Source organism: Lepidochelys olivacea (assembly GCF_965140295.1).
Source record: "Lepidochelys olivacea isolate rLepOli2 genome assembly, chromosome: 19".
In the NCBI taxonomy this organism is placed as follows: domain Eukaryota; kingdom Metazoa; phylum Chordata; order Testudines; family Cheloniidae; genus Lepidochelys; species Lepidochelys olivacea.
The window spans coordinates 13170482-13193740 of NC_140429.1; the positions used below are offsets into that span (position 1 = coordinate 13170482).

General features: G+C 48.6%; 1 protein-coding gene across 8 annotated transcripts in view; it reads left to right on the forward strand.

The window, feature by feature from the left end:
- The window catches only part of PTPRU (protein tyrosine phosphatase receptor type U), a 324255-nt gene that overhangs the window by 186000 nt on the left and 114996 nt on the right, over positions 1 to 23259 (forward strand). For all 8 annotated transcript variants that reach the window (XM_084652205.1, XM_084652207.1, XM_084652208.1 and 5 more), the window contains exon 9: positions 21468 to 21577. In XM_084652205.1, the coding sequence (XP_084508331.1) occupies positions 21468 to 21577 (110 nt within the window). The remainder of the gene's footprint in view (positions 1 to 21467; positions 21578 to 23259) is intronic.

Genomic DNA, 23259 nt, shown 5'->3' on the forward strand with positions numbered 1-23259 from the left:
AATGCCCTGGCTGTTCTGATTTGTGTCTTTTCAGTGGAAGGGCTCTAGTTCTCCTTCCAAGGGAAGGTGGTGGCCCTACGGTAGGTAAAACATCCTGTGTAGGACAGGGCATGTGATGGGGCCCAATCCTGCACTCCTAAGAACACTGCTGAGTGAGCACCAAGTTATTCTGCCCAGTAGCGGGAGTGAGCTTGAAGAGGGGATTGCCTAGTTAGGTGCCTCACTCCTGGGAGCAGGATGGTGCTTAGCCCGACACAAGCCCATCCTCTACCCATGTCACGGCCCTTTTTGCTGCGTGTTCTTTCAGGCGACGGAGCTGGCTCTCAGGCGGCAGGTGTCTGCCTGCCTTTCAGAGCAGAGAGCTACATCTTGCACTTACCCTGACTTGTGCCAAGTGGTAGTTTCCACCCGCACTTTGCGTAACAACTTTGTCTATGGCCTTAGGACTGGCAGGACCAAGACAACCAGGCAGCGTTTTTCAATTCTCCATCAGAATTTCTAGTTTTGTCGCATTTCTCCTTTGTCAACCAGATTGTCCTCAGCACCAAACATCCTTGGTCTTCGTTCTTCTTGTTCGGGAATCGAAGCCTCATAGCAATCATAATAATTAAAATAATTAGTACCTTGCATTTAGGCAGCCCCTTTAACCCGAGGCTCACAAACACTAATTAATTAAGCCTCTGTGAGGTAATTATAAACAGCAAGAAAGAGTCAGAGGTCAGCCTGCCTCAGTTATAGGCTTTGTTTCGCTGACCGGTGTTTGCACCCGGCACAAGAGCACGGACGTGCGGTTTCGTAGCAGGTGAATGAGCTCCTTGCTCTTCATCGGATGACCCGTTTGTGTGGATGAGAGCACAGCAGGCCCTGGCTCCTTGTGGAAAGTGTTTCCCCAAACCATCTGTGCACAAATTCTCTCATGTCATTCCTAGCCCTGGCCCAAGACAGACATGACCCTGAGGCTCACCACTGCTGTGGGCTGCATCTTCTGAAAGGGAGCCAGTGCTGGTCTAGCAGGTGGCATACCTGGGCAGGTCTTGCTCATCTCCCTCCCCTTGCTTGGAGTCTGTGTGTCGCCACTGCTCTGGGTCCATACACGATGTCTGCAGTGTTACTGCAGACGCTGGGTCTGAGCCATCAGGGCCCCCGTCATGCCCACCCGAGCTGTCGTACATTTACCCCAGCTCTGCACCAGGTTAGGCAGCCTCTTCCCCTTCCCCCTCATCCAGGGAGCTGAGAGTTCTGGCTAGGGCAGGTATCCCCGGGTGGGCAGGTGACTCTTGTCTTAAAGCGTGTTGAGGCCTGAAAAGCCAAAGCCTCCTGCTGTGGTCGGAGCCCTTGGGACAAGAGGCCCTGCCATCAGCACTGGAACCCGATTGCCCTGTGCTGGGATCTAGCTCGTCCCCCTGATGCTGATCCACTGGGCTGGCCTGCCCTACGCATGTTAAATAATTGTTTCTGTGCCCTCGGAGAAGTCCCCATTCCCATGCTAGTGCTTGCTAGATGGCTGGCTCTTAGCAGCCACTAGAAATTAGAGATGGAAAAAACCTATTCCCAGTAGGTCATCCAGAGCAGTGATTCTCAACCATTCCCACTTGTGGCCTCTCCCTACTCCCATATACCCAGCAGCTGGCTGGAACTTCCCTCCCACTTAGTAATATGGGAAAAGTAGGGTGGCCCAATGCTCAGGATGAGTTCCTAGGATCTAGACCATCCCAGGACCATCCTGACTACTGCAGCATTGAAGTCAGAGGGAATTTTGCCATTTAATGGGGCTGGTATTTCAGCTTTGGCCCCTTTCCTATATTCTCCAGTGCTTTGCTCTGTTGAGTTTTCAGTGTCCCAAGAGACTCGGTTCCTGCCACTTCTCAGCACTGCAGCCTAATCGAGCAGGAAGCGTTTGCTTGACATTCAGCATACATTTCCCTTCTCTCTCATGCTGTGCCAGGCAGGGATTAGCTGAGTGGTCTCGCCCTATAAAGTTAATTTCGAGCTCTGAAGATCCAGATAACGTGACATGAAATACAAGACAGAACAGTGTTCTAATGAAGTGGAACTGGTACAGTATTTCAGGAGCCAGCCACAGGAGATGTACTGTGTCCCATGGGAGCTCAGGGAAGGTAACTTCCACTAATGACTCATTATGCTTCTAATATACCAACTCCCTTCTCGCTACCCAGTTTTCAGCCCCCACACGTGCTGGAGTGACTCGGACAGCGGAAAGGGCTGCACGCCCCGGGAACCTGCCACCTGCTGGGCGTGCAGGAACGGTGGCTTTGGTTGCACGAGGGCCTGATCAGGTGCTGTGCAGGGGTAGAGTGTTGGGCCGAGGAAGACAAGGCGTAAAGAGTGGAGTGGGGCAGGGGGCGCCGGGCAGATCCAAGTGGCGTGGCTGAGGGTGCTACCAGGCAGCCCCCTAGTTAAAGGTGCTGGATGCTAGCTAGATCCTGGCTATATGAGCGGAGCCGCAGGAGCAAGGACTCAAAGGGGAGAACGTTATTAGCAGTAAGGCTCATGCTTAAATCCATGTGTCACACATACCCATGTCTCCAACATGACCATCCTCACCTTCTATGTGTTTAGCAGTAATGGAGCAGGCGCACATGGGCTGGGGACATCATCCTCCGGGCAGAGAGGATACATCATTTGCACTGGTCTATAACAGCTTTGCAGATCCTGCTGGGAGCTGTGCAAGGACTGCAAGGGATGGGGGCTTAAGCAGCAGGACATTCAGGAGTGACTCCTGCAGAGAAAGGCCCTGGATGAAGTGGAGCGTCTGGGCTGCACAGAGGGGCAGGAGAAGGCTCTTCCAGCCATTACAAGCTTTTGGGTGTGCCTCTGAACCTGGGTCTTTTGAGGTTCACCCATCACTTACAATTAAGTTGCCTAAGCAAGAACAGAATGTGTAAGACGTAAAACATGCTGGCCGGAGAGCATCAACAGCCCCCTGTCCCTCACTGGCATCCTACCCTGTGATGCTCCAGATTTGGTTCAGGTCAGAACATCCTGGGGGTGCGTAACCTCTCTGCAGTCGAAGGAACAGCGGGAGAGCTAACCTAACCTAAGCAAGAACAGGATAGGTACCGATGTAGTCACAAGGGAACGAGTTGCCTGTGCCTCTCTTCCAAACTATAGCCTTAGCAGAAGAGTTTACAACTGCAGGTTACAAGATAATTAATCTCTGCAATATGTTTTAGCCTCAAGTATTAGCAATTGACCTGGAAGAACCTGTAATTACTAAGGACAGTATTAGTGGGTTTAATTTGCATACTGTGGAAGCCTGGTGCGTTGGCTTTGACTCCATGGAAGGTTTATCTGATCGGCCTGTTTAGGAAGCTTAGCAAGGAAAACAAAATGGCAGAGGCTGTGGCAACACTTGGCTTCTTCCTGGGCATTTTCAAACTCCGCTCCTAATCCACCCCCCACTGTCTGTAGGGCCCGGAGTCGTTCTAGCCCCAGGCTATAGTGCATAGAGATGGCAAAGTTCTTCTCAGTGACCAGCGTTTTTGTTGAAAAACAAGGTTTTGTCAAAAACAATTGTTGTGGGATTTTTTAATTTATTTTTAAACAAAAGTATTACTATTTTCATCAGCGGCCAACCCGCCAACATAGAAAATGTTCTGGTTTTGATGGCTGAAAGCTGAATTGTCTTTGGTTTGCAACAAGAAACATAAAACTTTTCAGAGGAAATTTTGGAGGTAAATGAAATATTATTATTTTCCATAGGGGAAAAAATCTTTTCCTGACCAGCTCTAATGCGAAGTTTCAGGTTAGACTGTAGGCAGGGGCTTAAGGTCAGTCCATGGGCCGTCTTCTGACATGCACAAATGTTTAAGCACTGGTAGTGAGCGAAGCAGCTGGGAAGCTGCCCTTCTTTTTAGCCTACTCCGTTAGGGCTGGGAGAAAGAGTCATTAAAAGACAATGATCCATCGTGACCCAGCGAAATAAAACCTCAGCATCACAGATTCAAGCTCCACAGAAACAGGACATCCTGTCTAGTTGCTGTCCAAGAAGAGGCTGAGTGCTGGAGATCATCCTTTGAATGATGGAGACGTCTGTTCTCTTTGCCCCGTGCCTGCCTCGCTATATCCCCAGAACACCGGCAATAATGAGCGATCCTCTCAGCTTTGGGGCTCACCAGAGGTCGTGGTTGTCATTATTTATACAATGGTTGCACTGTAGGGCCCCCGACTCAGACTGGTGCTAAGGGCTGTCTATTCATCTAGTGAAAGACAGGCTCCACCCCAAAGAGCTTCCAATCTAAGTCGACAAAGGAAGTATTATCATTCCCACTGTACTGGGGCAGTGCTAAAGTGCAGAGAGATTCAATGACTTGCACAAGGCTTCTGTGGCAAAGATCTGGAACCCAGATCTTTTGAGTCCTGCAGTACCATGACCACAAGAATAGCTGTTCTTCCTGCACCCAACCCTACAGCCGCCTTCCCTAAACCCTGCTCTGAACCTGCCTGATGATTCTGTGCCCACCTCAGCACTCCCAGCTGTTTATTTTTTAACTGTAATTGCTCCCAGCTGTTTTTGCCATGCTGTGATTGCTCCAGCTGTTTTCTTATTGTGCTGTAATACGGTAGCTCCAGCTGTTTCCTTGCTGTACTGTAATCACTCCAGCTGCTTTTCACCAGACATGGATTAACCAGACTTTTTTTTCTTCCCTCTTGAGTGAAACTTGATACAGTGTACAGTCTCTCCCTTTCAAGAGATCAATAAATCTCTGTATGAGCGTGGATCTATTGTAAATTGAACATGTGTATTTGTCTCAGTTACATATCTGTCTGATTTATCTAAATTAGCTAATGATTGTGCATGAAACTCCGTTCCCGTGTTTGAAACTAATATCTAGTAGAAACACATTCAGATTTTTGGTGGCTTTGTTATGCTTTTTCATGTTAAAATATTAGCAGAAAAAGATTTGGAAAGTGTCTGTGTAAAAACAGCCCCTTCTTAGTCGGCAAATCTGTCCGCTGCGTGTATCCGAAGTTAGATCTGCGGACGTTAGTGGCTAAGATAAGTCTCTGCTGCTTTTTATTCCTGGGAGCCCTGCAGAGCCAGCCCAGGCCTGGGTGAGCGAGCTGGATTCTGTTCTACTGAATGCATTGTTGTCAGACGTACCTTGTTAAGTACGTTCCAATTGCAGAGTCACACTGAAGACGATGGGCCAGCTTCCTTCCTGCTGAGGGAATTTTTTTCAGCTGAGTTACGCGGGAGTCACTGAGAGGAGAATGTGGCCCAGCAGAAGTGCTCTTGCTAGTGATGCTGCAGGAGAAGAAAGAACCTGGCTTAGCTCGTAGAGAGGCAGCATGATCCCGTGGTAGGGCACCGGATTGGGGCTGTATTCTTACCTCTGCCACAGGCCTGCCCCTGTGAGCTTGGGCAAATCACATCATCTCTCTGTGCTTCTGTTTCCTCTTGTCTCTTTAGACTGCAAGCGCTTTGGGTCAGGGATTGTCTTGTACTCTGGATATGTCTACACTGCAAAAACACGTCTTCCTGATTCAGATGATCTAACCCATATTAAAAGAGCAGTTCAGACATGGCAACTCGGCTTTTGACTTGGGTTAACAGCTGGAGTTAAAGCCTATAGGGGAGCCTGAAATAGAACTTGAGCCACTAACTTGAGTTAAAAGCCATGTCTTCACTGCTACTTTGACTGAGGTTCGCTAACCCTCGTTAAGAACACATCCTTTTTTGCAGTGTAGACGTACCCTAAGTGTCTGTATGGCGCGTAGCACAATGGAGTTTATTAGGGTTTCTAGTCAGTACCATAATACAAGTAATAATAAGTAATAATAGTAATAGTCATGTAAACTGGGCACACCTGATGTGGAAAGACTGAGATACCATAGTCATGGAGCCCCAGGATGCATTTCACGGAGTTGCTTTTCCAAGCAAGCACCATGTTGTAAACGTTTTAAAAACTGTAACTGGAAAGAGTTGATCTAATTTCTCTCCCTCCATATCTGTCCCACCCTCCAAGTCTGAGAGCAACCCAGGGTTCTTCTTAAAAAATGGGCTGGAAATCTGTAACAAGCAAGCACCCATGTAATTAACGATGGCGGTGAAGGTTTGTGAATAATAGGACCCTCAATTGAGTTTTATTTTGGCTTTTTTGACATGAAGCAAACTTTATTTGCATATCCCTGTTGTGTATCGCCGCGGAAGGCTAGATGTTCCCTGATGAGTCACTGGAAAAGAAATTGCCAGGTATGGCGTGGAAAAGAACAAAGAGAGGATTTTTTTGTTGAGGTGGAAACGCCGTTGGGAAGGAGGAGGGAGGGTCGCTCCTCTGCTTGAGTCATTCTGTATAAAGAACAGTTGCCTCCTCTTACCATAGTGGTCCGAAAGATGTCTGGAATCCCTTGCTCCTGAGGCACTGTGGGATGGCTGTTCAGATTTCCCCAGAAGGCACTGGTACAATCATGGTTATACAGCATAGGATGGGTGGAGGTGCACACATGGTGTTGGCTTGGATAAGCTCCTCTATGAACACAGGTCAGCTGTGTATCTTGTGACCCATTCAGAGTGTTGTGACCTGGTTGCAACAACACAATTGTGTTTGGAGTGTGGACATTGGCTGGGCATTGAGTTTGGCCCATCTAGATGCACTGGAATCCAGGATCCCCCTGTTTTCATTCCATGGAACATCAGTATTTACTATCCCTTCCAAAGGGAGTGGGTCCCGTCCAGTAGGAGGGAGAACTGGGCTTCTGGAAGAGTGAACAAGTCCACCTAGGGAGATCAGCAGAGTGCTGCGTAGTTCACCATACGTGGGTCTTTCAGATGAGACCTTAAAAAACAAAACAAAAACGGGGTCCCATCTGCTCTGCAATGACAGTAAACATCCCAAAGCATTTTAGTAACAGTAGCTGCTGTGTTCTGTCATCCTTGGTCAACCTTTCCCCTCCTCCCCCTCGTGTGCATTGTACGGTGTTTCACATGGTTTTTGCCTTCTATGCCAGAGGTAGCCACATTGCAGTGGTAATCTGTGGTAATGGCTGGCACTGGGATCTTTACAGAGGGAGAGTAATGCACAGGCAAAGTATTTGTTGCCTCCCCTATTGACTGGCCTGGTAGAAGATAACAGTCTACTAATGTTGCTAGCTAACGGAGCTACCCCACGTGGTCTGTGCGTCAGTGCTGAAGGTCCCCAGCTCAGACCCCGCTGACAGCCCATGTGGGAGGACTCAGCTGGGTAGTTTGGATTCAGGTCTGAATTTGGGACTGTTTGCACCTGGGGTGTTGGGTCAGGCTCCTTTCTCAGCTACAAAGCAAAAGTAAAAGGTCCCCCCGCCTCTGAAATGGCACAGATTGAGGGGGCAGCTTTGAGTCAGTTATCTCACTGGAACTGTATTTGGCCATCTCTCTCTGTGGCTTGTATTCCTGCCTGTGCTCTGGGTTAGCAGATAAGGCACCTGGAGCTGTAATGGTCCAGCCCATCAAAGGGAAAGGAAAGATTCCCTTTCAAGATGCCTCCTGGGAGCTAACAAAGCGGTCCCTTTCTAATGCACACACGAGACCTCTGACACTTGCCCTCCCCTGCTGCCGCCTATTTCAGCCTGAAACTGGCTGCAAGTTGCGGCAAACTTTGCAAAGTTTTTTTAATGAGAAACAGGTGGTTCAAGCCACCCACCACTTCCTAATTTATCCCCTTCACATATTTACACATGCATACACCCCCATACAACCACACACACGTGTGCAAACATCTATATGCACACACACGCTACATGTACACACATCCACACATGCATGCACATATGTGACTGCACACCACCCACATTCACATATAAGTGTATTCACATCCCCCACATGCTCACACACACGTGTGCACATGCACTCACGAACACACATGCACCCCCACATCCCTCGAGCTATCACAAATCAAAGCACTTGGAGCATTTTCTTCTCTAGATGCGTAAAATAGTTGAGTAATTAGCGATACACCACTTAGGAGAGCAAATCATTTTGTTCTTCAGAACAGGCAGGCGTGTGTGTGTGTATGTTGCTTTATTTAAAGTGTTTACGGAGGGTGGAAAAAAGGCTCTTGAAAGGATCCAGTTTTAGCACAACAAAAGCATAACTCCTCCTCCATTACCGTGGAGTGAAAGCCTCTTAAAGATACAATCGATGGAAGAATAAAATTCCTGGTGACCTTCCCCGGCTACACACGCACACTTCCAGCAGTCTCTACGCACGGAAGCTCAGCGCCTGTTACTCAGGAAATCACCAGAGTTCACTTAAGCTGCTGTGTTCCAATGTTTACATGGATAGCAGCTGCAGTAATCGTTGCACATTCCGAGGTCAGCGCTGCTCAGCAGAGCAGCCAAGTTGGACCGAATGCCTCTTGCCTCTTGAGACTTGAGTTCCAATTCAGATGTGAAATGAGCCTTTTCCCCCTCCGATGACTAGTTTACATAGTTCTAGCGGATGTTTGATTTATCTGCCTTGGAAAACCACTGCACTGATTCAGCAGTGCCTGTGCAAATATAAACCCCGGATCGGAACAGCTGACGGGGTTACAGGTCAGGACGGAAGGGCCTCGGCAGAGGTAGTGTGTGTGCATGCGGGCTCTGGACTGGAGTAGCTGGAGGGGCATCAGCAAAGCTGTGTGAGCAGGCTCCAGACTGGGATGGCAGGATGAGATGGAGGGACATTACCCGAGCTGCAAGGAGCTGGGAATGATGTGTCAGCGGGTACTGCCAGTCTGGGGTGAGTTGCACTAATGGAGTTGGGTGTGGATGTGTGAGCCAGCGCTGTTGGCATTTCACCATTGGCAGCAAGATTGTAAAGAAATAATAAAGAAAAGGGTCCCTCTCAACTGACTCCAGAAACGAGGCTTCTCACAGCAACCTCTTGACTGATGATGTGGCTGCCTGGTGCCGGCTCTGATTCCTCTAAGCCATCCAAGGTGTGCGTCCCAGGGAGCTGAGGAAAGGAGTACCCATTACAGTGAGAGGAAACCTGGGCCCAGAGGACCATGCGGAGGAGGCAGATTTGGGGACGAGCACCCATGGAGGCAGAGGCGGTTTTGACAATGTAGGCTTGTGGGAAGGCTGAGACAGGGCGGTGGATTTGGGCCAGAAGAGATGGATGATGGGGGAGCGACCACAGATGAGCTCACCGGGAGAGTCCCTGTAAGACGGTAGGAAATCCCAGCCCATGTGATTTATACTGCTTTTATTTTGTATCTCAGACATTGTGCCGCAGACCGTGTGAAACTTGTTCCACTTGTATTGCTCCCTGAATTTTTCCTATTTTTTTTACCTGTGTTTGAAAGAATCCCCTACATTTAAAAAACCCTTATTGCTGAAAATAAAACCCAAACTTGAGTATCAGAGAGTCACCAGAGAGCGAGCTGTTACACATGCCTGTTGTCTCTGCACCGCTTGCGCTAGGAGAGGGAGCATTCAGAATGGAGCTCAGGAAAACCTGCTGCCTTACAGAACATAGGAACTGCCAGGTTGGGTCAGAGCCTGTTAGGGGGCTTATTCCTTCACCTACTTACTTCCCTGGTGCTTCTCGCATGAACAGAGAGCAACAATACCCGAAGTCCAAAGGTGCAAACAATTCGATGTTTATTGGGGTGAACTTCCAGCAAGCATTATTCCAGTTTCCTTCCTTAGTATCCTCCTTCCCAGCTCTGACACCACAGAGCCTTACACCTGTGTCCCTGTTCCCATTCCTACCCTTAGCCAAACATGATTCCAACTTCCTTACTCCCATTCCCTGTTCCCATTTCCCCCTTTAGCAAAACATGATTCCAATTTTCTTACCCCCATTCCCTGTTCCCATCTCCCTTACCCACATGCCCATGCCCATGCCCACCCACACCCACACCCACACCCAGTCACTTCCTCATTGACTACAGATTATATAGTAAAACTTGAGTTCTGCTTAGCTATACCTTAACCAATCATTTTCCTGAAATTTAACTAACCAATCCTAACATATTGTAACATGATTATGTAACCAATTATATCCCACCACCTTAATTAGTTTACACCCAGCAAAATTAATTATACAGCAGACAGGAACAATCACAGAACCAGACAGAGATTATACAGACAAACAACAGCAAAGTGGGAACTATAATGACAAGACAATACAGAAGTGAGGATTTCACATCCCAGCTATTGATAAGTGAGTTCTTGCCAGACAGGATGCTATCAAACTAAGTTTCCTTTTACATTTTCTAGGCACTTCCCTTTCTCTGGAGGTGATAGGAACCATCAGGACAGGACTGCATTCCTAACAGCCGAATAGCACCTTATTTCAGTGTGACTAGTTTGGAATGTGAGGATGTGACCGGTCGCTTCCCAGCTTATGGCTGCCTCTGCTGCTTAGCCAAAGTCCTTAGCCTAAGAACAGGGCCTCAGACTGTCACAGTAAGAGAAGGCCCTTACACCGGCAGACAGTGATTTTGATTCTTTCTTTTATACCTCTATCACTAGCCAAGTGATAAGAATACACCTAAATTCTTAGAGTATAGGCCTTTACAGACAGGCCTGAATATCTATATCCTAACAGAGCCGTGGTCCATCCAGCCCAGTAGCGTCTCTGACAGTGGCCAGCACCAGATGTCTCAGAGGAAAGTGCAGTAGTAAGATGTGGGATAATTTGCCTCCCATGGAAGTCCCTATGAGCTAACAATTGGTGATCCATTGAAGGATGAATTTATGCATCCCTTCTACAATGTTTTGTTGGCATTAACTACTTCAATCCTGGATGGTCTTGTTGTCCATAGAAGCATATTTAATTATATAGATCTCTCCTGGATGATCCAGCATTCAATAGGATGGTGAAAGAATGTTCCTTATAGCGTTGTGAAAGGTATGCATTATTTGATTGGGGTTTTTGTGTGTGTACTTGTGATCTGCCTGTGTGTGTGATTATTGCTATTATTGATTATAACTGATAATAATAATTGCTATAATTGATTATAACCCCCAGAACTGTGTGTTAATTGGAGTGTTATTTGTAGCAATTAGAATTATCTGTCTGCCCCCATACGCACTCCCCTATCTATCTGCCACAATACAAAGAATAAATAATGTGCGTCTGCATATATTCTGCATTCCTGTCTGCGGTATCAGAACAGCCCCTAGGGGGTGTTGTGAGACTTAATTGGCAACTGAAGCCCATTGAGATCTTCAGATGAGAGGTGCTATGGGAGAGTAATGTATTCCGCAGTTCCAGGCTGCCACAGAAGGTTATGTCTCGCAGCAGCAGGGGAATGTGCCCTGGAAGACTGTGCTCCTGTATCCTTTGCGGTGAAACGTAAGATGCATTCCAAACACTTGTAATTAAATGGAGCATTTGCATAGTGCTGAGCATGGTTTCAATTTGCAGATGAATTCTGTGCATTTGTTTCCAAGATAAAAAAAAAATCTCTCTCTGCCCCAAAGGTTTCCCTAATGCTCCATGAACTTAATAAGTGTCTTGTGTACATGTGTACGACATGGTGCTGCTGATTCAATTAACTTGTCAATCAAGTGGAAATAGTGTATTTGCACGGCGGGAACACGGGGTAAGGCGATCCCTTTCCCATGGCTGTGGAATGAGGTCTGAGCAAAAACGCTGCAAGAAAACTGTCTGTGGACATTTGTTCGAAGGAAGAACTGAATTCCCTTCACCTGCAGCCAGGGGAGCGTATCCCATCAAACGCATTCACTGGCCAAGACGTTCATGGACATGTTCAATGTTCGTGAAAAAGTAATTTTGACTGTGGTCGGAAGATTCAGCGTGTAATAAGCATGTGCCTACCTTTTAAACACCCAAGTGTCCTATTGACTTTCAGTGCAGTTACTCAGGAGCTTAAAGTTAGGCACATGTTCAAGTTCCGTTCTGAATCAGGGCCTGGTATTTATACTCTGATCCCGACTCTGAGTCCGCTTTCTCCAATCAGGCAACAGAATCACTTCCATGTGACCTCCATATCCAATGGGAATAAGCCAACACATCTTGATTATCGAGTACCCACACAAACAGACAGCTATGAAACAGCTACGGATGAGAACCAGTTGGAGAGTAATAGCAAGTCATGGATAGAGTTGAGGGAATCCTGATCCACTCCCAGACAGAAGAGGAGCAAATGCATTGAAACAAATTATCTGCAGCTATATCCAAAAGCACAAGAAACTCACCAGGTTTTGTTAGGAAACCGAATCTCTGGCCAAGGCTTGCAAAGTGTTCTGAGTTGAGTTTCCAGTGAGTCTTGGTAGAGCGACAGCTTTGCATTGAAACTGTGAAAATGCCCATTCAGTGCAGAACTAGGAGATGCTCAGGGCTTTTAACTGAGGTCTTTCTCTTCCTGGTAGTTTGAACTCAAAGTGGAAACCCAGGGCAAGAAGTTTATATGGCTCAAGCCCCTGTGAACCCAAACCACAGAGCTCAACAAAACAGCTAGCCATGGCCTTAATGACGCACACAACCAAAAAGCCTATTTTCAAACAGGCAATTTCAGGACGGCCCAGCTAATGGTCGTTAATAATGTTTTTGGACTTCCATCCACGTTGTTCTTTCGGCAGATCCGTCCCTGTTGCGATGTGTAATTTTTTTTTGGTAAGTGTTTATAATTGCTCCCTCTGTCTCAAATCAGAGGGTGCATTTTTCAAGCATTAACGCCTGCAGCAGATGATACTACTCATGAATTGTGATCTCTGCAAAGCAATTGCCTGTTCTGTCCTCCTTAATAAGCACTTTGGGTTGGGGAGAGAAAAAAGAAATCCATGCTAAATGAGTGACTATCGATCTTAGTGTCTTCACTTGTTGCCGTTTGTGGTTGTGATTATTATTCTTATTGCTAATTAGAGGGAATGGTAGCGCCATGCAGAAACTGCCAAAATGTTTGCAGATCAGATCTCATGCAAGGCTTTTATCATACTGGGTGGAGCAGTGCACAGCATAATCTCCAGGCTTGGGAGAGTGAAGAATACAAATGTAACCCATAGTAACATAGTGTGGCTCTTTGTCCATCTCGAGTGGCTAGTGTATGCCTAGAATTTCATGAGTTTGCTACTTCCTTTCACCTCGTGGAGCTCTCCCTTTAGCTCAGCCAAGTATAGATTTATGATTTTTAGATCTAGAGTCCTTGTGTTGAAACCCAGCGGACAACTGATTCGTCTGTCGACCTCTGAGTGTCTGTATTGGGGCATAGGTTGGTTTATATACGTCTCCCAAGGATGTACATTTTTCACACCCCAGAGTGTCGTAGCTAAATGGACCTAAATTTTAGGGCTGGTGTGCACTACAAAGTTAGGTCAACATAAGCTGCCTTGCGTTGACCTAGTGTGCATGTGTCTACACTAAAATTTGCCTCCCACTGCTGTAAGTGCGTTGTTACACCAACATAGCAACACCACCGTCCCAAGTGATGTTGAGCCATGGTCGATGTACTGAGGGCAATGCAAGGTGAGTGTAGACGATGCGTTAGCTATGTTGACCCTAACAGTCCTCCAGCAGCTGTCCCACAAGGCCTGACACTGACTGCTGTGGTCACAACTGTGAACTTCACTGCCCAGCAGCCCAGATCTCCCCCACTCCCTTTAAAGCCGTGTGAATTTTTGAAATGCCTTTTCCTGACTGTCCAGCAAGCACACCTAGCAGCTCCCCATTGTTGTGTGCAACTGCCCAGCTGACCACGCTGGCTACACTCTCCAGACGCGCTCTGGCCTAGAGTAGACAGGAGATGTCGGCTCTCCTGGGCCTGTGGGGAGAATAATAGAATATCAGGGTTGGAAGGGACCTCAGGAGGTCATCTAGTCCAACCCCCTGCTCAAACCAGGACCAATCCCCAACTAAATCATCCCAGCCAGGGCTTTGTCAAGACTGACGTTAAAAACCACAAAGGAAGGAGATTCCACCACCTCCCTAGGTAACGCATTCCAGTGCTTCACCACCCTCCTAGTGAAAAGGTTTTTCCTAATATCCAACCTAAACCTCCCCCACTGCAACTTGAGACCATTACTCCTTGTTCTGTCATCTGGTACCACTGAGAACAGTCTAGATCCATCCTTTTTGGAACCCCCTTTCAGGTAGTTGAAAGCAGCTATCAACCCCCCCCCTCATTCTTCTCTTTCGCAGACTAAACAATCCCAGTTCCCTCAGTCTCTCCTCATAAGTCATGTGTTCCAGACCCCTAATCATTTTTGTTGCCCTCCGCTGGATGTTTTCCAATTTTTCCACATCCTTCTTGTAGTGTGGGGCCCCAAACTGGAGAGTGTAGCCAGCGTGGTCAGCACAGAAGAGGCTGTGCAGACCCAGCTATGGACCAGCCATAGAAATGTGGACATCTACAAGCAGATTGCACTGGGGATGGAGGAGAAGGGCTATGACAGGGACCAGCAGCAACGCCACGTGAAAGCAAAGGAACTGCGGCGGGTGCAGTAGAAGGCCAGTGAGGCCAACAGTTGATCTGGTGTCGAGCTGCAGACCTGCCACTTTAACAATGAACTGTGTGCCGTACTTTGGGAGACCCCACCGCGACCCACACTAGAGATACTGCCGAGGAGCCTGAGTCCCAGGCCTCCAGCGTGAACAGCGAGGAGGTAGTGGAGGAAGAAGAGGAGGAGGAAGGAGGACATGCGACGGGGTGGGACCAGCTATGCCATGTGCCAGGATCTGTTTTCCGGTCAGTCCCAGCAGTTGATCATGTGCGAGCCCAGTGCAGGGGAAGGAAGCTCGGGTAAGCGTGTAAATGTATTTCCCATTACAGTGATGTACTGATGGTGCCCCCAAGTTAGCAGGATACAGCTATCGACTTTTCATTAATTTAGGTGGGTGGAAGGGGGTTATGCCGAGCAATTTGTTTTTGTGCACAGGGATGTCCCTTGAATCCTCCTGAGAGATCTCAGTGAAACGGTCATGGAGTTACTCTGAAATCCTCGCCTGAAATTAAGGACAACCACAGCTTCACATACATTGACCTGTGAGAGCCACGGCTGCTGTATGTTTAGGTAAAATGGACATGAATGTTCTTTCCCCATCATATGTTCTGTTCTATTAATTTATTAAGTTTTTAAAGTATTTGCTTTTAAATTGCACAGATTTTTCTTTTCACAGATTTTGTTACTGAATAAAATTCTGTTATTTGGAAAATAATTCAACTTTATTAGTTCACAACAGAGGGCCTACCTGTTCTGAAAGCACCCACTCACTTGTTACTGTACAGCATGACACAACTCATAGGATCAGTGACAAACAGTGTAATCATCATAAATGTATAACAAGCACTATAAAATCAAGGGGTCCATTAACAGTGTTATATCCTTAGATGTGCAGCAAGCACCACAAAATTCCTAACAGGCCCTGAAACAGCTGGCCCAGGTAGAGCACAATCCACCACAATGCCTTACTGTGGCTTAGTGTTAAAGCGCTCTTTCAAAGCCTCCCTGAGCCGTATAGCTCTGCATTGAGCTCTTCTGATAGTCCTGCTGTCTGGCTGTTCAAACTCAGCAGACAGCTGCTCCAGCTCTGCCCTCCACCCCAACGGCAACATTGCCCCCTTTGCTCCACAGATATTATGCAGGACACAGAGATATTTTTCTCATTGAGATCCAGTCCTGCAAGTAAACAGCACCAGCGTCCCTTCAATCCACCAAAAGCACATTCAACTGTCATTCTGCACCTGCTGAGCCAGCAGTTGAATCTTTCCTTGATGCTGTCAAGGTGGCCGGTGTACGACTTCATGAGTCAGGGGGAAAAGGGATAAACTGGGTCGCCCAGGACCACTAGTGGCATTTCAACATCGCCAGTGGTAATCCCATGGTCAGGGAATAAAATCTTTGCTTGTAGGTTGCTGAACAGTCTTGTGTTCTTAAAGGTGTGAGCATCATGCACCTTCCCTGAGCAGCCAATACTGATGTTGGTGAAGCATCCCTGGATCTAGCAATACTTGCATAGCCATAGAAAAGTAGTCTTTTCTGTTGGTATACTCTGTGGCAAGGTGGTCTTGTGCCAAAGTAGGGATGTGCATCTGTTGCTTCACTGCAGTTTGGGAACCCCTCTGCTGCAGATCCATCCTCAACGTCCTGTACATGGCCAAGAGAGACAGTCCGGCGCAGCAGGAGACAGTTAATCGCCCTGCGCTCTTGCATGACAATGGCTCCCACAGTGGATTTTCCCAACTCCAAAATGATTTCCTGCTGACCAGTAGCAATCTGACATTGCAAGTTTCCACAGCACGATAGCCACTCGCTTCTCCACTATCAGTGCAGCTCTCATTCTGGTGTGTCTGCACTGGAGGGCTGGGGCGAGCTCGTCACACAGATCCAGGAACGTGGCCTTGCATATCCAAAAGTTCTGCACCCACTGCTCATCATCCTAAGCCTGCATTACGATGTGATCCCAGCAGTCAGCGCTTATTTCTTGGGCCCAGAAGTGGTGTTCCACATTTGCAGCTGCGCCATGAACGCCACCAACAACCTTGAATTGGTTCTCACTATATCCCACGGCAATCCGTCCTCCAAGGAATTGTCCTGTTCCCCACTCATTTGGTTCTTCTTGCATCTCTTCAAATACTTCAGGATCATGTGTCCTGTGCTTGCAACGCTCACGACAGGAGTATAGAGCAATGCAGGCTCCATGCATCTATCAGAGATGATGAACAGCGAGGAGGGCCACGGAGGTTTGTGAGGTTTTGAAAAAAGACATGAAAATTATGGACTATAGATGATGCTATGAAATGGAGACAGTTGCATACTGGGAAGTTCACCCCTGTGCTCCCAGTCATCCTAGCATGATTCGTTTCTGCTCCACCATGCATTGCCAAAACTTTCCAACAGACAGTGTGCTGGACGGTGGCAGGTTGCACACTGGGATACCTACGCATGGTGCCCTGCACTGTGCATTGACATAAGCACTCCTGGTGAGTACACACAGTGCCAATGCATGGAGCCAAGTATACACGCTCACAAGCGATTACTAACTGCGGTGGCTGTATCAGCCTGAGGCCTGGTCTACGCTGCAGAGTTAGGTGGACGCAAAGTGGCTTACATGCCTAATTATGTCAGCGTCTACACTAGAATGCTGCTTCCACGAAAGTAAGTCCCCTGCTACACTGACATAATAACACCACCTCCACGAAAGGCACAGGCCTGAGGTCAGTGTAGTTAGGGCATTGCAGTGTCTGGGTAGACCCTGCATTATTTACATTACCTAGGGTGGCTGTCAGTGCCAAGGGAAGTGGGGGGCCACCTGTGAGCCCCACAAGGGGCTCCAGCTGTCAGTGTCCCCACTTCAGTTGGTGGAAGCACCCCGGTGAGGACACACACCGCTGACAGAAGGAGCAAGTGTAGACATGAACCACTGCTTTAATTACTGCGGCGGCTGTACGTCAACTTAACTTAAGTCAACTTAGTTTTGTTATGTAGACAAGCCTTACGTTTGTAGTGTAGATGTGGCCTTGGGGGTGGGCTAACTCCCCTGCCATTGAGGTCAGTGGGAGCAGAGGGGGACGGGGAGGATGGTCTTTGCTCTGCTTTTGTTGTTGTGGGGTGGCTGCTGTCCCCTGGCTGTTTTTATGATGGTTATTGTTTTTCTGGAAGGTGATGGACAGAAAATCACAGGTGGTGGGTGTGCTAAGCACCCTTTATTCAGGCTAAATGGGGAGAGAGAACTGAAGACAATACAAGCTATTGCCCAAGGCACTAGGGCACATGGCAGAGCCTGAGCAGAGTTAAGCTGTATGGTCTGTGGGGTTTCCCTGAGACCAGTTGCAAATACAGGGACTAGGGGATTGATTTGCAAGCTCTGTATGTGTGTTAGAGAAAGAAAGCCAGCAGCCAGTGAGAGGCACCTGGGCAGACATGAGCCTGGCCCAGAGAGGGAACAAAGACAAAGGACTGGCTGGAAAGCCCGGGTTGGAAATTGTGAGCAACGGAAATGCCCATGACTGTTTGTTCCCACCATGTTCAGGGAAACAGGACTTGGGTGCTTATTCTTTGTGAATAAACTAGATGGTACTAAAGAAATCCCTGACTCGTAACATCAGTTCCTCCTCCTGATGGAAATGGTCCATCATGGTCCTGCATGGATATTGATGTTAATTACTCTTGGGCCATGTGCAGCCTTTGGGCAGGTGTCTTTTTGTCTTGTAGTGTGTGTGAATGAACAGCATGGGAGTCATGGCGATCAGGTGGTCTGGTTTCAAGCCGGCTGTTCTGGACAGAGGGGGTGCTGTTCTCTTTGTTAAAATGAAGCTTGGAGAGGAAGGAAGGAGATGGGAGAGATAGGAATGGGAGCTCCCTCTTGGCTACGTGTACCCCAGGCACCCCCAGAGGCTGTTTCCAAAGCTGGTTACAGGGCTGTCTCTGGGGGGCTCGATCTCTAGTGATTCCCAGCTAGCCCAGCGCCAAACGTGGGCAAACATTCAGCAGTCCTAGTGGAAACCAGCCATGCCACTGTAAAAGGGAGAGCGCCCCAGGAGTTGGTGGGGGGAGGCTGGAAGGAGACGACCCCAGGCTGCTTGAGGAGAAGGGTCATTGCTGAAAAGTCAGCACTTGGCAGCAGTTAGCACACGCTGCTCTCTCTCCAGTGCCGGTTTACCCCTGTCCCTAAGATGAGAGACATTGGTGCTAACTACATGGCATCTCTTGACAGACGCTGGCAGTTAGCAGTGACTGCTTGACAATGAGGCAGAACGAATTGATTAGGTTCCGGAATCATCCCACTCTTGGTAGGGCAAACGGCTATTAATGAAAAGAGAACGCGCTCCGTACCCAGACTTTTACGCCAACTCTCTAAGGTGAATGGAAGCTTTGCCAAGGTGAGGCAGTGTGGGCTAATGGGTAGCACACACTACTAGTGTTGAGAGACCTGGGTTCTATTCCCAGCTCTATTGTATGACCATGGGCAAGTCTCTCTCTGTGCCTCTGTTTCCCCTACCACACTTTGTCTATTTAGATCGCAAGCTCTTTGTAGCAGGGTCTGTCGCTTGTTTCATGCATGTACAACGCCTGGCGTAGGAGAACTCGGGTAGCTGCTGCTGTAAAACTTTGCAAAGTGTAGTGGGTCATTCACCCCTTTACTTTCCCCTGCCAGGAGTAGGCGTGACCAATCGCTGCAGAAATGCCCACTTTTGTAAGATCCCCCGTGGAGTTCTGCAGGCCCAAGAGGCTCAGGTGAACATCCACACTCCAGGCAATCCAAGACCCTCATTGCCTTAGTGCAGTGCTCATGACTGCTCTGCCTGGGTATCCAGCCACTGCCTGAGTCTCTTCACTCTTTTGCTTTTACTGTTACAAAGGAGCGGAATGACTGTACTCAGAAGAATGCAGTCAGGCTGCCCTATAAAAGAGACATGAGCAGGCATAGCCAGCAGATTCCCCAGCGTTGGGTTTGTTTGAGCGCTAGTTTATGGAGGAGGGAGCGAGTGCTGCTGCTGCAGAGATCGGCCCAAGGTCTCTTGGATTACGCAGAGACGTTCAGGGAATGCCATTGTTTTTCCTGGGCTGTTGAACTTTTTCTTGAGTTTGACTCATTGGCTTAAACTGGAGATGAGGTTTACTGCCTCCAATCCAAGAGCAGCCTTGCCAGCCACAGGGAGTGTCTGAGTGCTCATGCATTGAGGAATCTGCCCTGTGCTTTGTAAGGATGAAAAAATGAAAGCTGCTTTGTCTCTCCAATTCCAGACTCATCCTTAGGGGGTGCGCCATCCTGTGGCTACTCAGGGATTTTGTAGGACCTACCAAAACCATTATCCAAAGAACATGAGCACTTTAGAAACATCCATTAACTGTGTGTGCCTTGCAAGGTGGGATAATTATCTCCATTTGACTGATAGTCAAACGGAGGCACTAGGATGTTAAGTGATTTGCCCAAGGTCATGCAGCAGCTCAGTTGCAAAGCTGGGTACAGAAGCCAGGAGTCTTGACACCGTGTTCCCTGCTCTGTCCTCTGGGCTGCAAATCTAGATCAGTGAAAGCTTGCAGAGCTGCAGGTTTCTCTTTGAAACTGTAAGAGAGGAGAGTGTCCCCATCCAACCCCACCGTCTGCAGGGACAAGGGCATTGGAGAGAACCTTATCAGAGGAATGATCCTCTCCATCCTATTATTTATTTCTTCAGCCCAATTTAGCAGCCCCATCTGGCCAAGTGTTTCATTGTCCCCATGACTGAATTGAGGTAGAGCCTGCATCAATGACAGTCAATGGAAAGTTCACTAGTGAGCTAGGCCTATGTGGAAAATCTACCCTGTGGAGCAACACGGTTATTGTGACATAATCCCCCGTGTAGACAGCGCTGTGTCGATGGGAGGGCTTCTCCTGTCACCATAGCTACTGTCTCTCGGGGAGCTGGAGTACCTAGGCCGACCGGAGCAGCTCTCTTATTGGTGTAGGTGGCTTCTTCACTAAGCGCTGCAGTGGTGTGGTGCAAGTGTAGACAAGCCCTAAGTGTTTGTTTCTGAACAATCCAACGCCCCTGAAGCGATGAAGGCATCTGTGCTGTGTTAGCCTAGGTACTTATGTGGCCTCTTCATTATGGTGGCTGAGCACCTCACAGTCCATACAATATTTAGCCTCATGACCCCCCCAGCGGGGTAGCGCATTGCTGTTGTTTTCCTTGGACACCTGGAGGATTGAAGCTCAGCAAGAGCAAGACCCAGATCCTCATTGATCTCAGTGGGAGTCAGGCCTCTGTGAGACTTAGGACAGGGACACAGAGGAAGGCTGTGGCAGAGCAGGGACGTGACCCCCCCCCCCCCCGGTCCCCAAGTCCCAGGCTAGCCTCCAATGCACTGGGCTGTCCTGATCTTAGCATTGAACTGACACTGTCCTTTCCAAACACTCCAGGAAGAGTCCGGCCCCTGTCTGCTTTGTGTGTTCTCCCCCTGGGCTGGGGGGAGCTGGCGGAGATTGCAGTGATGTCACAAAGCCTGTCTATACCTATGGACATTGGGGGCAAGCTGGGGTGTCTCAGCAGCTTCCTCATAACCCCTGGTTTCCAGAGGCTGCTGAGCAAGCCCTGCCTATGTGCTACAGTCACTGGGGAACATTGTGATCCGCATCCTCAGCTGGGATAACTTGGTGCAGGTCCATTAAAGTCAATGGAGCTTTGCTGCCTTCCACCAGCTGAGGATCTGGCCCTTTCTGTTAAAAACTCCCCGCACCTGCCATTTTCTTTCTAGCTGGATGGGGTCAAGATGCCTGGGGGTTGCAGGCAATCTCCAAAGAGCCAGCAATCAGCCCTAAATCCTATCTGAACTCGGAGCTGCACCAAGATCTGCGTAAGGTGTGAGCCTGAATGCTGAATCTCTTGGGCTTGAGCCGTGCCCCCAGCATTGTCTGAAAAGTGGGTGGGGTTTTATTGGGGGGGGCATAATGATGCAGACGGCATTCTTGTTTGCTTTTAACTCCTCTGTGACCAGCAGTGTTGTCAGCGAAGCCGAGTGCCCGGCGCAGACTTGCCATCCCCTGGCAGAATTTCATCGTTCCTTCATTCTTCTCTTTGTTTCACTAGTCCCTGGAGGCATCGCCTCAGAGTCACTCACCTTCACCCCCTTGGAGGACATGATCTTCCTGAAATGGGAAGAGCCACTGGAAGCCAACGGGCTGATCACCCAGTATGAGGTAGGTTCTACGGCGTTGTTCCGCATTACGGGAGAAGCACCTGGGGCCGGGTGATGGAGCCACAGATACGTTTTAAAAGAATCCACTTAAATGTCTGTAATCCTGTTACCACAAATCTACAGTCCTGGAACTAACACTTGAAAAGTTACCAGGCCCCGGTACAAAGCCTAATAAAGAATAATAAAAATAACACCATTTAGCCAGGAGTGTCCCAAGTTCTTATCTTACCTCTGCCACTGATTCACTGTGTGGCCTTGGTTGAGTCACTTAGGTCCCAAAGTGGCCTGTAATTTTGAGTGCCTCCATTTTGGACACCCAGGGCCTGACTTTCAGAGGGCCTGATCACCTGCAGCCACCCTTGGCTTCATACGGAGTTGCATGTGCTTGGCACCTCTGAAAATCCAACCTAGCTCCTCTCTACAATTGGGCATCCAAACACAGAAGTGCCCAAAATGAGAGTCCACCCTTGAAAATTGGCCGTTAGCCCTCCCTGTGTCTCCATGTCCCCAGGGGACAGTACCAGCTACTTCCCAAGCCAGCAGTGAGGATTAATCTGTTAAGTGTTTGTACAGAACTTTGAGAATGCAAAGCACCATTTAAGTTCTGGGTAGCATTAGCCCCCAGGCTGTTGCATTTCACAGGCTCTGGGACATCTGGCAACCCATCCAGTGCACTCGCAGCACGTGAGGCAACACAGGAGCGGTTGGTAGAGTTTGTTCCTTTCTCAGCAAGGCATTGAGGAGAGATGTTCTTTGAGTGTCTCTTTTTGCTCGGTTCAGTGCAGAGAGAAAATGTCACATTGTGGCCAGTGTGTTTCTCGAATGGGGACGCTCGCGGGAGGGCCCCTCTGTCTCCCAAATGAATTCAGGCAAGACTCCCTCTTATCTCTCTTTGCTTTTCAGCCTTCACACTGGCCTCTCCGTCATCAACAAAATTATTAGAGCACGGAAACAGACAAATGAAAAGCTGATGCCTATCTTCGTTCCCCTTGCTGCGGCTGCGTGAACCGCGCTGCGTGGGGAATGATGGAGGCTCAGCTTTTCATTCTGGAGCCGCTGTTTTCTATCAGGGAGATTAAGGGCTACTGCATCGTTATTGCTACGTTCGAGCCCTTGGTTTGGAGTGTGAGATCCAGCCCGCTTTTTATCCTCTTTACAACGGGGTCCCTATCTCTCTCCATGTCTCTCTTTGAATGCTGGTGTAGTCACCTTGCAATGGCTTTTCACGCCAGAGCCCCTGCATGTGGCTCTTAGTCACAAAAGGACAATCCTGGTTTCTGAAGGGAACTCCTTAGAAGCCTGAGTGGTGGGGCTGGGTGGGTCCATGGCACAGTCAGTTAGTGCACTAACTTGTGGGGTGTGGAGAAAAGGGTTCAAATCTGCTGTCAGGTCTGAGGTTAAAAATAAATGTGTTGCGTGGTAGCTGACGTTGGTTCCTGGCAGGTTTTTCTCCCCAGACTGTTTCTGCTCAAGAGAGAGCCCTTGGGCTGGAGTGAGGGAGGTTGGGGGGTCCAGAGCTGGAACATCAGGGGACAGGAGTGAGGGGTATTGGCAGGGCTGTGTGTGGGGGGGTCTCAGGGTGGTATAGCAGAGGGTGCCATCAGGTTTCTTGCATAGTCTTGGGTCTAGTGCTCCCAGCTGGTCACTTTCTCAAGTTCAAATTCAACACCAATCTTGTTTTAG